Raw genomic sequence first — 14,174 nt, forward strand, 5'->3', positions numbered from 1 at the left:
CACCGGAATTGGGAACCTGTGTCACCAGACTCCACCACAGAGAAGGACAGTCATGCCTGGTTTCTTGTGTAAAACATTTATTTCAGGAAATGTTTGTGCCTGCATGATGGGGGAACATTGTGGGGTATCCGCAGCTGCAATAGTGACATTTGGTAGGATTAACTGGGTCACCAGAACCACAGAATGAGGACTGAACAAGCAGCAATAACTATGAGGCCTGGGGCCATGATGGGGAGAGATTTTGACAATGACTGTTTAGGGGACCACTCAGGTGAAATCTCAGTTAGTTTCTGGTATGGAGCAGGGTACTGTGTCTGATGCAGACGTGAGAGAACGGAGCGGCAAGAGCTGCTCAGCTGCTCATCCGGGAACTCATCCTCCAAGGGCCTTTGCCCCTTGCTTGCCTCCCGTACCTGGAGGTAGCAGTCAGTGGTCAGCAGCTCCCACAGCAACTCTGACACACTTGCTCAGACCCCCGAGCTACTCTTTTGCCCAGCCCAGCATACCTGTTCCACCTGTCCAAAGACCCGCAGCAGGTTTCCTCGAAGGACACCCTGGAGCTCTTCCCCACTCCAGCCACGCCTCAGCAACTCCTCTATCAGAACTGGGTATGTGGACACATCCTCCAGCCCCTGAGGGAAACTGTGTAGCCGAGAGCTAATCAGCTGTGGAACCTCAGCCCTGTTCCCTGTTCATGAGTCAGCCACAGCCGTATGTGTCCAGGTCTACTGAACCCCAGCCCTGGTCAGATGTGGGAATAGGAGACTTGGAGAGGGTAAGTGATTCAAACCTGTTCTTTATTCTGCAGAAGGAAGCTCCTAACCTCTTTCAATATTCATAAACACTCACTGAATTGTACGGTTGAGATCTATGCAGGGAGACCTGGGTGGCTCAGTCAGTTAACCATCCCACTCTTGATCTCAGCTCAGGTCATGAACTCAGGGTTGTGAATTCAAGCCCCATTTTGGGCTCCAGCCTTTCACTGACCCGTGAAAAATACAAAGTTTTCCTCCATTTATAGAAGGACCTAGACTGACATCCTGCAGGCACACACCAAGCTGCAGGCAAAGAAAATGGTCAGTTCACACCAGACCTTGCTAAGAGTCTGCTCAGAAGCAGTGGGTCAGGGGCACCCTGGTTGGCTTGTTTGGAAGAGCATGTGGCTCTTGACCTAAGGATTATGACTTCAAGCCCTGCATTGGATGTAGAGATTACTTAAATAAATAAAACTTGAAAGAAAAAGATAGAGTGAGAGAGAGAGGGAAAGAAAGAAAGAAGAAAGAAAGAAAGAAAGAAAGAAAGAAAGAAGAAAGAAAGAAAGAAAGAAAGAAAGAAAGAAAGAAAGAAAGAAAGAAAGAAAGAAGAAAGGAAGGAAGGAAGGAAGGAAGGAAGGAAGGAAGGAAGGAAGGAAGGAAGGAAGGAAGACGACTCTGGGTGTGCAGAGATGCAAGGTGGGCCTAAAGGCGATGAAGACCATGGTGTGGTAGATATGATGACTATTATTAAGCTAACCCCACAGCTAGCCACAGAGAAGCACTCACCGTCTGGCCCCATCATAATCTCCACCAATTCCAATGAACTTGGATCCAATGACTGCCCTGATGTAGTCAAAGTGATCTGAGGGATGGAGAGTCAGCACTGTGGGGCTTCCAGGGCAGGGATGCGTGGGAACTGCACTCTACTGATTCCCCTTCTTGCAGCCTGTAGGCCATATAGGCCTATTCCTTCATGGCCTGACACCCAGTTCAAGGGCTTGAGAAAGCTGATCCCAGTTGACTCTAGACTGGAATTTAGATTTGGAGTGGACCCCATTTGGACGATTTCTCATCCAGGATTCACCCTACCTCCAGTCTCCTTGAGAACTATGAGGGCTCCTTTCCATGAGTATAGAGGATGAGAGGGAAAAAAAATACAAGTGACAAAGACCACAGAGATTTAAGGGGCTGCTTAGTCCCTTGGTCAGAGGCAGGGGCAGGGAGTTTTGGGAACCTCTGCCGAGGCCCAGATGGTTGGCACCTGGGCTCTATGTCTGACTGCCTCCCTTATATCCATGAGTGTCATAGTTACCAACTCTTGTGTCTTCATCAGTTCCACATGGCACCAAGGTGCTTTATACCATCCATCATTGAGTTTTGGGGAGTGGTGCCTATTGCCTACAATAGGTCAGACCACTGGGACTATTCTGAGGCCCTCCCCTCAAGGCTTCAGGTCCAAATCAGAGCTGCTCAGAGAGCCCAGGCAGGGCTTACCTGCCACAGTGGACACGTTGGCTAACAGGTTGCATTGCAGCACCCCCGATGACAAAGACACCATCACAATGCCACCATTCTTCTTCTGCAGGGGTGGACAAATGGACACTCAGCTTGGCTGCCAGAACAACCACCTGTCTCTAGGCTCCTGTGAGGAAATTATTCAGCTCTGGCTTTGAGGTCAGAGGAGACATCACCTCTAGATTTGTGTGGATGGAGGAGTCTCAGCTCTGGTTGGGATGGAAATGTCTTGGAGTATTTACCACTTAGAACCCCCACACCTGAGTTCAAGAATTCAGGGGCTGTGGACTCTGGTTTTGTGGGACAGATGTTCAGCATAGGGTTTGAGCAAGTTGAGGGAACAGGGGCTCAGATTCAAGGGCTCCTGGTTTAAACCTCTTGCTTTAGGTTTGAGGGCCAGGGCAGTCTCTCACCAGAAGCTGTAGGATATCATCGGGAACGTTCCTGGCATTCTTACACACACCTCGGGCAGCCGAGTGGGAGAAGATCACAGGTGCCTGTGACACTTCCAAGGCTCGCCGAGCCACAGTGTCTGAGACATGCGACAAATCTACCATCATGCCCAAGCGGTTCATTTCCACCACCACCTTCTGCAGGGACAGGTTGGGGAAGGGGCATCAGGGATACACATGCATGTGCCCTTTTCTGTAGGGAACTGGTGGGGCATGTGCATTCATGTGTCTCAGGGTATGGCACTAGGGTCCTCACCTCACCGAAGCTGGTCAGCCCACTGACATTGTTGTAGAAGGGATGGATGTCCTTAGCTGAGCTCTCTGCCCTGCAGGATGACCAGGAGGCAGTCTGAATGGTGGCCCTAACTTAGTCACAAGAGCTTACTGAACCCTCTCTACCTGCAACCCCTAGAGTGAGAGCAGGGACTCAAGCTGGGCTGTGCCTGGCAGGAGGTGGTCCCTACTGGGAATCCAGTCTTGTACCGTGAACTCCTGCTCCTCTCTCCACTCCAGGGTCAGTGTCAGATCCCAGGGGTAAAGCTTGGTCTGAGCCCCAGTATGATCTTGGGCATGTCCCTGCATCAGTGGGTGCATACCATTTGCACTGAGCTCACCAGGGTGTGTTGCAGGTGTGAGTGAGCGTCAGGTAACGCGCACCCAGCATGTAGAAGGTACGCAAGATGGAAAGGCTACTGTCCAGTGAGTGTCCTCCCTCCACACCAATGAGGCAAGCCAACTTCCGGGTGTTGTTCAAAGCTGGGGGCAGGTAGGTTAGGTGGTCACTTTCAGAGACTCGGGTATTCAGTCAAGTCCCTAACACCCCCCACCAGTCTGCCTACCTTTAACTGAGGTCACAAGCTCCAGCTCAGAATAGGAGGCACACATGCGGCGGATGAGGTCAATTTGCTCCAGAGTGAGGCGCAGGGCATCCCGTTCTTGGGTCTGGCATGGGACGTAGGCTGACCAGAACTGGGGGAAGGCCAAGGGTTGGCTTGGGCAGGGGTTGCTTTGGAGTTCCTTGACAGCCCACATGGCAAATGTGGTCACATGTAATGCACTGGTTGTCTCTGGTACTTGGATGCCTACCAAACTAATTCACTGTGAGCCCTGAAGCCCCCAGCATCCATATGGTAGCATTTGGGGGGGCCCTACAGTAACTGAGTTCCCTTGTGACTAACCTGTGCTCTCTGGGGCTTCCACACTCCCCCTCAGCCATGCTGTGTCCCTGTGGTACCTGGGCACCGACGAGACCATCTCTAAGCCTGTCCAGGCTGGTCTGGCCACGGCTGAAATTGCGCAGATTGACATCATGTAGCCCCAGGCGGTAAAACTGCCTCAGGACGAGGGGCATGTCATTGTGGCTGGAGGGAGGGCAAGGCAAGGTCAGGTCAGGTCAGGGGCAAATGGGTGCGCTTCTTAGGCCTTAGGATCAAGCAGGACGTGGGTCAAAGTTGGTGGGGGGGGGAATGTCCCCCACACCACAGTCACACAGAGTGTACCAGACTGTACCAGAACCGCTTGAGGCCTACGCTGGGGGTTCCCACCAGGGGCAGAGTGACAGACGAAGGGAAAAGGCATCCACGGATGCTGGGAGAGTGAATCACTGAGGACCTGAGGACCGCTTCCCCTGCCCTGGGGCTCTCCTGCCCTGGGCCGGGCCCGTGTCCACCGCCCCACCCCGCACCTACGCACCCGTCCACGAGAGGGAAGTCGCGCATCAGGGCCCGCGCGCGCTCCCGCAGACTTGGGGAGCTGGTGGGGGGCGGCCGGGTCGCGGAGCTGGAGGTGCCCGGCGTGGTGTGGGCGTCGCTTACCAGCCGCGGCAGCAGCAACACTAGGAGGAGCCGGCGCAGGGGCGGCCCGCGGGGCGCGGGGGTGCGCTCCAGGCTCGGGGGCCGCATGCTGCGCAGCGCACTGGCAGCCCTGGTCGAGAGGGGTGCGTGAGAGGGGTGGCGAGGGGCAGAGGGCGACGGGAACGCCGACTCGGGCCACCCCGCGGCGCGCCGCCGCTTCCCTCCCCTCCCCCCTCCCTTCCCCTCCCCTCCCCTCCCCCCCGCCCCCGCCCCCCCCCCGCCCCGCCCCGGCCCGCAAGACCTCACCCGCTGGGCGCTGGGCGCTGGGCGGGCTCTCGGTGCCCGTGGCCTCTCCTCGCCGCCGGGGCGCGGCCGGGCCGACCCAGGTTGCTCTGCCACCGCCTCTTTCTTGCGTCCGAGAGAGAAGTCTTAGGGTGCTCCGCGCAGAGCAGCCTGAGCTCAGCCCTGAAGCCTCTCTCCACCCCGTCAGGTGCCCAATTAGGCCGGACCCTGCGCCAGCGCCTCGAGGCCACATGCAAATGTCTCTGGCCACAGTACCCCGCGGCTCTAGGCTCCCGGTGCCGAGCCACAGTGGGGGTGGAGGTGGGAGGGGACAGTTTCTGGGAATGGGGGGTTGACCTTGCAGACTTTGCAGTGGTCCTCTGCCCTGACCTCTCCCTCCCCTGCCTTCCTCCCTTGCCTACCTGTCCATCCCCTGGGGGGCTCAAGCCGAAACTGGGAACTGTCGGGGCGCCCCTCCCCCAGTCTTCCCCAGCTTCAGGAAAGAGCTAGCTCCTCAGGAGATGCTACACCTCCCCAGGGTCTGAATGGAGGGACTTTGGGGATGTGAACTGAGCAAGCATCTGAGGAGGGTCCGGGGTGGTTAACTGAACAGAGCAGGAACTCAGTAAGCGATTTGAGTGGAAGGAAATTGAGTCAGTTTTAGGGCAGCGCAGCAGCACAGCACCCCTCCCCCATCCCAGCACCCCTCCCGCCCCAGCTGCTGGCTGAGCTGTCGGTTAGGATCCCTCCTACCTCAGTGTGGAAGGAAGTCCTCAGTGTATGAAGTTAGAGGTATGGGTCCTGAGGAAACGCCTGGCATCTGGGTCCTGAGGCTACATCCGCCTTATCTTCCAGCTCCTGTGGCTCTAGCTCTCCAGAAAACTCCAGGCTGAGTTGCGTCTTTCCTCTGAAGGCCCCACCCTCCTTCCCAGCCCCAGGCCCTTACCCTGGCTGCCTCCTCCAGGAACCACCTCCCTCCACGCAGGCACCACACAAACACAGGGAAATGCATCTTCTCCGAAGCTCCGCCACTGAGAGGCTTCGAGGTCTTTGCCCAGACTCCGTCCCCAGCCGCTCAAGCTTCTACACTGAACCTTGGCACCCCCTGGAGCTGCTTTGCCTTTGGAACCTTTAACAGGTGGCAGGCGTGACCAGTGCAGGGGTAGTGACCCAAGTCCGAGGACTGGAGACCCTAGAAACCACCCTAGAAAGGAAATGAGCAAAACTCTGCAAGAGGCGCTAGGGGTCCTGGGCTACCCAGCAGAGGCCGCCCGGCTTGGGCTTGGGTATATTTGAATGATTGTGCAAATGGTGGTGCCCGGTGCGGGCAGGCAGGGGTGAAGGGCTACCCCGTGGCGCTGTGCTGGACGTCGGTCTGCTCTCTGACTACCGCGGCTGGAAGGTTCTCTGGCAGCCCCACTGCAGAGTGGGAGTCCCCCAGGGTCTGTGCTTGCCCTGGGTGGCTGGGGAGCCCAAACTCAGACCTGGCTCCCTCCTTTCTCCCCTCACCGCTGGCCGGCAGCCTGGTACCTACTCAAGCAGCGGCTGAGTGAGGAGAGGGAGGAGAAACTCTTGTCTCCAAGACAAAAACTTTGTTTGGGAGAATAAACAACTTGTCTGTTCTACTCTTAATAGCCCCCCAGGAAGTGGGATAGGGAGGAAATCCAGAGCAAACAGCAGCTGCTAACAGAGAAGGGAGAATTTATTTAGCTTTTCAAGGTTTGTTAGCTTTTCTCCAGGGATCAGATGTCTTACATCCCAAGGCTCCGAGGAAACTCTAGCCCAGCAGAGACAGGTGGGGCTGAGCCATAGCAAGTGGGCGCCATCTCTGTAGAAGGTCAACCAGGCAGCTTAATTTTCAGTAATGTTCAGCTTCAGTCCCTAAACTGACTGGCATTGCTAGTCATGACCTCGAGGTGACCATACAAGGCCAATCACAGAAACATAGACATACCCAGCCCCTTACACACTCAGGGACATGAGAACACTCATACTCAAGGGGTGAGTGGGTTTGAGCCAACTGGACGGCCTGTTCTCCTTTTTACGTTGTTTGAGGCCTTCTCTCTGCCCTGTCCTTTGCAGGGGGAAATAAGCAAGCACTAAAGAAGCCTTGTCCCATTCCTTCCTTCCTCTCTCCTGTCCTCTCTCCCTCCTTCTCTTCTCTTCTTTCTCTTCTTCTCTTCTCTTCTCTTCTCTTCTCTTCTCTTCTCTTCTCTTCTCTTCTCCTCTTCTCCTTCCTTCCTTCCTTCCTTCCTTCCTTCCTTCCTTCCTTCCTTCCTTCCTTCCTTCCTTCCTTCCTTCCAAGCCTTGTCCTTTAGAAGTCCTTTAGAAGACTCCAGTATCTGTGGATAGACCTGGACAATTTGGGGGGAGAGGCTATGACAGAAATTATCTGAGTGCTGGCAGTGGATACCAGAGAAAACGGGGAAACAGGGAAGCCCAGGGCCTGGCTCCAGAGTTGATCTGAATGTTATCTGTGATGCCTCCTACCTTCTGCCCCTTTCTCCTCTTTAATAGCATCTCCAGATCATTCTGGTTCAACCTCCAAACATCTCCCAGGGGTCTCTTCTCCATTCCTACTATCTCTTCCCCAGTACCTCTACCCCTTTCATCTCTCACCTCCTCCTGGTCTCCCCACTTCCAGTCCATTCCCCAACTGAGCAATCAGACCTATCTCTCTTTGAGAAGAATCTGTCATCCTCTTGCTAAAGTTCTTCTGCAGCTTCTTGTGGCTCTTAGGATACAGATTTCTCCACTAGCTGAAGTCAGAGCTTTCCCATGAAACCTTAAGTCAAAATGATGTAAAGGGATGAGGACCCTGGCTTTCAGAAAGTTTGCATTGTGCCACCTTGTTTTTATGAAAGATCTACATTAGTACCCGTTTTTACTAACCAAAAGAAATCTGAAGAGGATTTTGCTTTTAGGGAGAAAGCCATTACTATACTAATGTAGGTCTGTCTACCAAATACCTTTATTTGGCACTCAAGTCCTGGTGTGTCTCCCATCGGCCTCTCTAGTCTCAGCAAATGGCATAAACCCTCTTGCCCTCTTGCCTTGCTGCCTACTACCACAGAGCCTTGTTACATGCTGTCCCCTTAGCCTCCAACTGGTATGACTGCTGAGGCAGGGCCAGTGTGGGAAATCTTGACACAAGGGACAGTATGTGAGTAAGCACCTTCTCTTCTAATCTTTACCTATGTAGTGTTTACATAAATCAAGACCTGCAGAGGACACAGTGATAGAAACAGGCTCCTCCTGGGACCAAGCTTTCTTGGGCAGAGCCGATCCAACCCCATTGATCTCCAGTGTATTACAAGAATATGCAGGGAAGAAAAATATCAGACTGACAGGCCACCTCACATGCTCAGAGTGCAGGAGTGGGACAGAAGCATGGTCTTCCTCAGTATCCAGTATTGTGCAGGTGATGTTCAGCCTCTTTCAGGGCGCCTTGCTCCTGAAGACTCATGCTGCCCCTACTTCTCTCTGGGTGTTGCTCTGTTTCTGCTGCCACAATGACAGACATAGCCAAATTCCTGACACAACAGCCTCTCTGGCCAGAAGACAGCCTGGCCACCAGGGACACACATCCTCTAATCACAAAGCTGAGGCTACCCTTCTGGAAGTGGCTAACAGGTAGCACATTTTCCTTCCTCAAAAGGCAGCCACCATCCACCTTGCTAGGCGAAGTGCAGTAAGCACGAACGCATCTCTGTCTCCTGCTTCCACCTAGCTTTCTCCCTAATCCCCACTTTTGTCTTCCACACCCTTTCCGGCCTTCTTGTCCATTTTGGGTCTCCTGCAGCCAGACTCTGCCTGACTTCAGGCAGTATGAAGGATCCAGTGCACAAGGTCCCCGGAGCAAAGTCATGGTGGTGCCTGGCAGGTTTTAAGTGTTTGATTGGGCTGCCTCCTGGGACCAGTTATTCTGGTGATTTAGGCATAAAGTCCACAGGGCTTGGAGCTCTTGTCCTGAGGTTGGTTTGCATGCTGTCCCAAGTTCTTGAGGTAGTGCCATCAGCTGTGGGGAGGCTAGAGGGGCATGTGCTACAGGAGTTTGAGTGAGGAAGATCATACAGGGAGTCCCTGAGATTCAGATGGCACCTTCTGAACTGTGATATTCAGTTGCCTAGAGAGGGAGCCATATTATGGAGAACTCCAACAAATCCAAATCTTCTTTGGTAACTTATTCTCTTTAAAACAGGAATATTGGGGGATCCCTGGGTGGCGCAGCGGTTTCGCGCTTGCCTTTGGCCCAGGGCGCGATCCTGGAGACCCGGGATCGAATCCCGCGTCGGGCTCCCGGTGCATGGAGCCTGCTTCTCCCTCTGCCTGTGTCTCTGCCTCTCTCTCTCTCTGTGTGGCTATCATAAAATAAAAAATAAAATAAAAATCTAAAAAAAAATAAATAAAACAGGAATATGGATGAGCCTCTCAGATTGCTCAGGTTCAGGTTTGCTGGAACCCCTCCCACCTCCCCCTCCTCCTCCTCTCCCCCCTCCTCCTCCTCCTCCTCTCCCCCCTCCTCCCCCTCCTGCTTCTCACCTTCGTCCATATCTTCCTCACAGAAGTCTGCAGTGGCTGGCCCTACTAAAGCTGGCACGTGAACTCAGTGAGGCCATGATCACCATATTCTGGCCCCTAGCGCCATACCTGCACACAACAAACGCTCAACCAACATTCCTTGAAGAGCAAGTCGGCTTGGAGCTCAGGAGACTGCTACCTTTCCTTCCTTCATGGAGCAGGAGAATGTGACAACGTGTCAGAGCAGCCTAAGTTACTGTGTGTCCAGAGCTGTACTACCAGTTTGATGTGTTGTAGTCCGTTTGATCTCAATAGCTCACAAGGTAGGTTTTTACCAGCCTCATTTTCTAGGTGAGAAAATTGAGGTTAAGCGAGGTGAAGCTGGCAGGTGGAACTGGGATCTGAAACCAAAATTCTCTTACTCCTAGACTTGATGAGTTTTGAGCTCTCTAATTCTGTTCTCTGTCTCGGACCACTCCAGGTATGAAGCAGCCGCCCCAGCTAACAGATGCCCTTTCTTAACTTTTGCACCCCTCTGTCTGGAGACCTCCCTGAATCTAAATCCAGAACACTGGGCAGGGGAATTCAAAATTTGGGGACAACTTGTGAGAACAATGGGACTGAGTTTGTGATGGAGGAATGTACTTAGCTTTCTGATGTCCAGGCTCTGTGGAACCATAGGCCAGAGCTACTCAGAACTACACCTTCTCTCTGGGTGTCCAGGCCCTGAAGGGAGAGAACTTTGAAGAATGATTGTCACTTCATAAGGTCTGTCCTGTCTGCTGCTGCTTCTTCTTCTGTTTTTTTTTTTTTTTTAAGATTTTATTTATTCATGAGAGACACACAGAGAGAGGCAGAGACATAGGCAGAGGGAGAAGCAGGCTTCCTGCAGGGAGCCCAATGCGGGACTTGATCCCAGGACCCCAGGATCACAACCTGAGCCCAAGGGAGACACTCAACCACGTAGCCGCCCAGGCACCCTGTCCTATCCGCTTCTGCACATGCCGCTCACCTCCTGTTCACCACTGTCAGGCTCACCAAAGTTGGAGTGTACTGACCTTCTTTTCAGTGTGGTTTCATGGGACATAAGGAAACCATCTGGGGTAGCCTGCACTGACAGAGAGATTAGCCTACTGGCCCCACAACAGAGCCCTCCTTGAACTTGGCTGAAGGGGAGGAAAGATAGGGAGGCAGCAGCTGGACAAGCAAATGATCACAATGATGCCTTCCTGGCCAACTCAGATTGGGGTTCCATGGACTTCTTGACTTCCAGCTGCTGCCTCTCTCTTCAGGAGAGGCTTCAAGTCCCTTAAATCATCTGTCTAGACATTCCCTACTGATCACCCATTGGAGCTGGCCCCTCGCTGGGGTATGCAGTGAAAGGTCTGGACAAGTCTCCAGTTACTTACCACATCTGCTCACATAAGCATCAGAGGAGTGGGCTGTGTGGATGCCAGGTGCTGGGAAGGGCTCTGACCAAACAAACAACTATCGTGTGGCATATGTGGTTTTCATTTAGCCTTAAGTTCAGACTTGCTGTTTGCTCAGCCTAGCCTGCTCATCTCTGAGGCCTTTCAGACCTGCAGCAGCATGCTATACACAGCACACCCTGCCTCAGAGCTCTCTGAGCTTCCTATTTTTTATGCAGAAAGACTACCCTCCTCGGCCTGGCTGCCATGGCTCCCACAAGCTAATTTATGCTATGAAGTGTACCCCAAGTCCTCACTGATTCCAAATCTGGATGGAACATTGGACTGCACCTGAGAAGCTTTCTTTCTTTTTTTTTTTTTCCTGAGAAGCTTTCTAAAAAAATTTTTGGGCAGCTCTGATGGCTCAGCGGTTTAGCGCCGCCTTCAGCCCAGGGCATGATCCTGGAGACCCGGGATCAAGTCCCACATCAGGATCCCTGCATGGAGCCTGCTTCTTCCTCTGCCTGTGTCTCTTCCTCTCTCTGTGTCTCTCATGAATAAATAAATACAATCTTAAAATAAAATAATAAAAAAATTTCTGGAGTGCCTGGGTGGCATGCAGTTAAGGGTCTGCCTTCAGCTCAGGTCATGATCCTAGGAGACGCAGGTCATGATCCCAGAGTCCTGGGATCTAGCCACATCCAGCTTCCTGCTTAGTGGGGAGTCTGCTTCTCCCTCTGCTCATCCCCCTGCTCGTTCTCTCTCTCTCTTTCTCTCACTCTCTCTCAAATAAAGTTTTGAAAATTTCTTTTAACTTATTAGGTTAATTTCAAACATAAAAAAGCAGAAGATGGGCAGCCCAGGTGGCTCAGCAGTTTAGCGCCGCCTTCAGCCCGGGGCCTGATCCTGGAGACCCAGGATCGAGTCCCACGTCGGGCTCCCTGCATGGAGCCTGCTTCTCCCTCTGCCTGTGTCTCTCCCTCTCTCTCTGTGTGTGTCTCTCATGAAAAAACAAAACAAAACAAAACAAAACAGAAGAGTATAGTGAACCCCTATATATCAGGCACCTGGCTTCAACAATTATGGATGGCCTATCTTGTTTCATGTATACCTTACTCATTTATACCTTCTACAGAATATTTTAAGGCAAATCGAACATTTATTCCATCCATATTTAAGTTTGCATCCCAAAAAATAACGAACAGCTTTTTAAAAAGACAGCTACTGCTACCATACCACTATGGATCTTAAAAGAGTCACAATACTTCCTTAATATCATGAATTATCTATCATGTTCAAATTTCCCTGATTGTCTAATTTTTAAATAATTGTTTTAAATTTATTTATTTATTTATTTATTTATGATAGTCACACAGAGAGAGAGAGAGAGAGAGAGAGAGAGAGAGAGAGGCAGAGACACAGGCAGAGGGAGAAGCAGGCTCCATGCACCGGGAGCCCGACATGGGACTCGATCCCGGGTCTCCAGGATCACGCCCTGAGCTGTAGGCGGCGCTAAACCGCTGAGCCACCGGGGCTGCCCTGCATTTGGTTTTTATGTCTCTCAATCCATTGGTTCCTCTTCTTTCTTTGTAATTTATTTGTTGAAAAAATCAGGTCCTTTGTTCTTTAGAGTGTTCTGTCTTGGAATTTGCTGATTGCATCCCATGGTGTCATTTCACAGGTTCCTCTGTCACTTGTATGGGAAAATTTTTAAAGTGCAGGTTTCCAGATCCCAGTCTAAAAATGTATTCCTGTAGGACTGGCATAGGTGCTGGGGATCCCTTGTTTTCCTGGAAGTCCCAGGTGAGTCTGTTTGCCTCATGTTTGGGGATTGCCAACCTACCTGACTCCTCCAGGATCGCAAATTGTCCTCAGATACCCCAAGTTTCAGAGAGCAATATAAGATTATAATCTCCAGAGGTGAGGAGTAGGAGGAAGAGGAATTAGCTGTCTTTTGTGAGTTTTTTTTTTAAAGATTTATTTATTTATTTATTTATTTATTTATTTATTTATTTATGAGAGAGAGAGAGAGAGAGAGAGGCAGAGACACAGTCAGAGGGAGAAGCAGGCTCCATGCACCGGGAGCCCGACATGGGACTCGATCCCGGGTCTCCAGGATCACGCCCTGAGCTGTAGGCGGCGCTAAACCGCTGAGCCACCGGGGCTGCCCTGCATTTGGTTTTTATGTCTCTCAATCCATTGGTTCCTCTTCTTTCTTTGTAATTTATTTGTTGAAAAAATCAGGTCCTTTGTTCTTTAGAGTGTTCTGTCTTGGAATTTGCTGATTGCATCCCATGGTGTCATTTCACAGGTTCCTCTGTCACTTGTATGGGAAAATTTTTAAAGTGCAGGTTTCCAGATCCCAGTCTAAAAATGTATTCCTGTAGGACTGGCATAGGTGCTGGGGATCCCTTGTTTTCCTGGAAGTCCCAGGTGAGTCTGTTTGCCTCATGTTTGGGGATTGCCAACCTACCTGACTCCTCCAGGATCGCAAATTGTCCTCAGATACCCCAAGTTTCAGAGAGCAATATAAGATTATAATCTCCAGAGGTGAGGAGTAGGAGGAAGAGGAATTAGCTGTCTTTTGTGAGTTTTTTTTTTAAAGATTTATTTATTTATTTATTTATTTATTTATTTATTTATGAGAGAGAGAGAGAGAGAGAGAGAGAGAGGCAGAGACACAGGCAGAGGGAGAAGCAGGCTCCATGCACGGGAGCCCGACATGGGACTCGATCCCGGGTCTCCAGGATCACGCCCTGAGCTGTAGGCGGCGCTAAACCGCTGAGCCACCGGGGCTGCCCTGCATTTGGTTTTTATGTCTCTCAATCCATTGGTTCCTCTTCTTTCTTTGTAATTTATTTGTTGAAAAAATCAGGTCCTTTGTTCTTTAGAGTGTTCTGTCTTGGAATTTGCTGATTGCATCCCATGGTGTCATTTCACAGGTTCCTCTGTCACTTGTATGGGAAAATTTTTAAAGTGCAGGTTTCCAGATCCCAGTCTAAAAATGTATTCCTGTAGGACTGGCATAGGTGCTGGGGATCCCTTGTTTTCCTGGAAGTCCCAGGTGAGTCTGTTTGCCTCATGTTTGGGGATTGCCAACCTACCTGACTCCTCCAGGATCGCAAATTGTCCTCAGATACCCCAAGTTTCAGAGAGCAATATAAGATTATAATCTCCAGAGGTGAGGAGTAGGAGGAAGAGGAATTAGCTGTCTTTTGTGAGTTTTTTTTTAAAGATTTATTTATTTATTTATTTATTTATTTATTTATTTATTTATTTATGAGAGAGAGAGAGAGAGAGAGAGAGAGAGAGGCAGAGACAAAGTAGGAGGGAGAAGCAGGCTCCATGCTGGGAGCCTGACATGGTACTCGATCCCGGGACTCGATCCCGGGACTCGATCCCGGGACTCGATCCCGGGACTCCAGGATCGCGCTCTGGGCCAAAGGC

At 51.4% G+C, this 14,174-nt stretch overlaps 1 protein-coding gene across 3 annotated transcripts; it reads right to left on the reverse strand.

The window, feature by feature from the left end:
• Positions 1–60: 60 nt before the first annotated feature.
• Positions 61–5,697, reverse strand: LOC129497874 (dipeptidase 2-like). 3 transcript variants are annotated; one of them, XM_055307082.1, is made up of 12 exons: positions 5,551–5,697; positions 4,822–4,923; positions 4,415–4,645; positions 3,957–4,083; positions 3,562–3,691; positions 3,337–3,478; positions 2,979–3,048; positions 2,684–2,860; positions 2,250–2,334; positions 1,542–1,617; positions 507–642; positions 61–413 (listed from the first exon to the last, which is right to left on the reverse strand). In XM_055307082.1, the coding sequence occupies exons 3-12, from the start codon at positions 4,621–4,623 to the stop codon at positions 168–170; spliced, it is 1,398 nt and encodes a 465-aa protein (XP_055163057.1). In that variant the 5' UTR covers positions 4,624–4,645; positions 4,822–4,923; positions 5,551–5,697; the 3' UTR covers positions 61–167. The 3 variants fall into 3 exon arrangements, with proteins under 3 accessions (XP_055163057.1, XP_055163060.1, XP_055163058.1); XM_055307085.1 differs by having other exon boundaries at positions 4,822–5,135; XM_055307083.1 differs by lacking the exon at positions 5,551–5,697 and having other exon boundaries at positions 4,822–5,501.
• Positions 5,698–14,174: the final 8,477 nt, after the last annotated feature.

This window comes from Nyctereutes procyonoides, unplaced genomic scaffold (assembly GCF_905146905.1).
Source record: "Nyctereutes procyonoides isolate TBG_1078 unplaced genomic scaffold, NYPRO_anot_genome, whole genome shotgun sequence".
Classification (NCBI taxonomy): domain Eukaryota; kingdom Metazoa; phylum Chordata; class Mammalia; order Carnivora; family Canidae; genus Nyctereutes; species Nyctereutes procyonoides.

Bases quoted from the DNA above. Each gene is read 5' to 3' on its own strand.
- LOC129497874 (XM_055307082.1), bottom strand. From the start codon at position 4,623: ATGCGGCCCCCGAGCCTGGAGCGCACCCCCGCGCCCCGCGGGCCGCCC. The intron at 3,692-3,956 runs GTACCACAGGGA...GCCTTCCCCCAG, and splicing joins ATGGTCTCGTCGGTGCCCAG to TTCTGGTCAGCCTACGTCCC. The intron at 1,618-2,249 runs GTAAGCCCTGCC...TCCATCCCTCAG, and splicing joins CAACGTGTCCACTGTGGCAG to ATCACTTTGACTACATCAGG.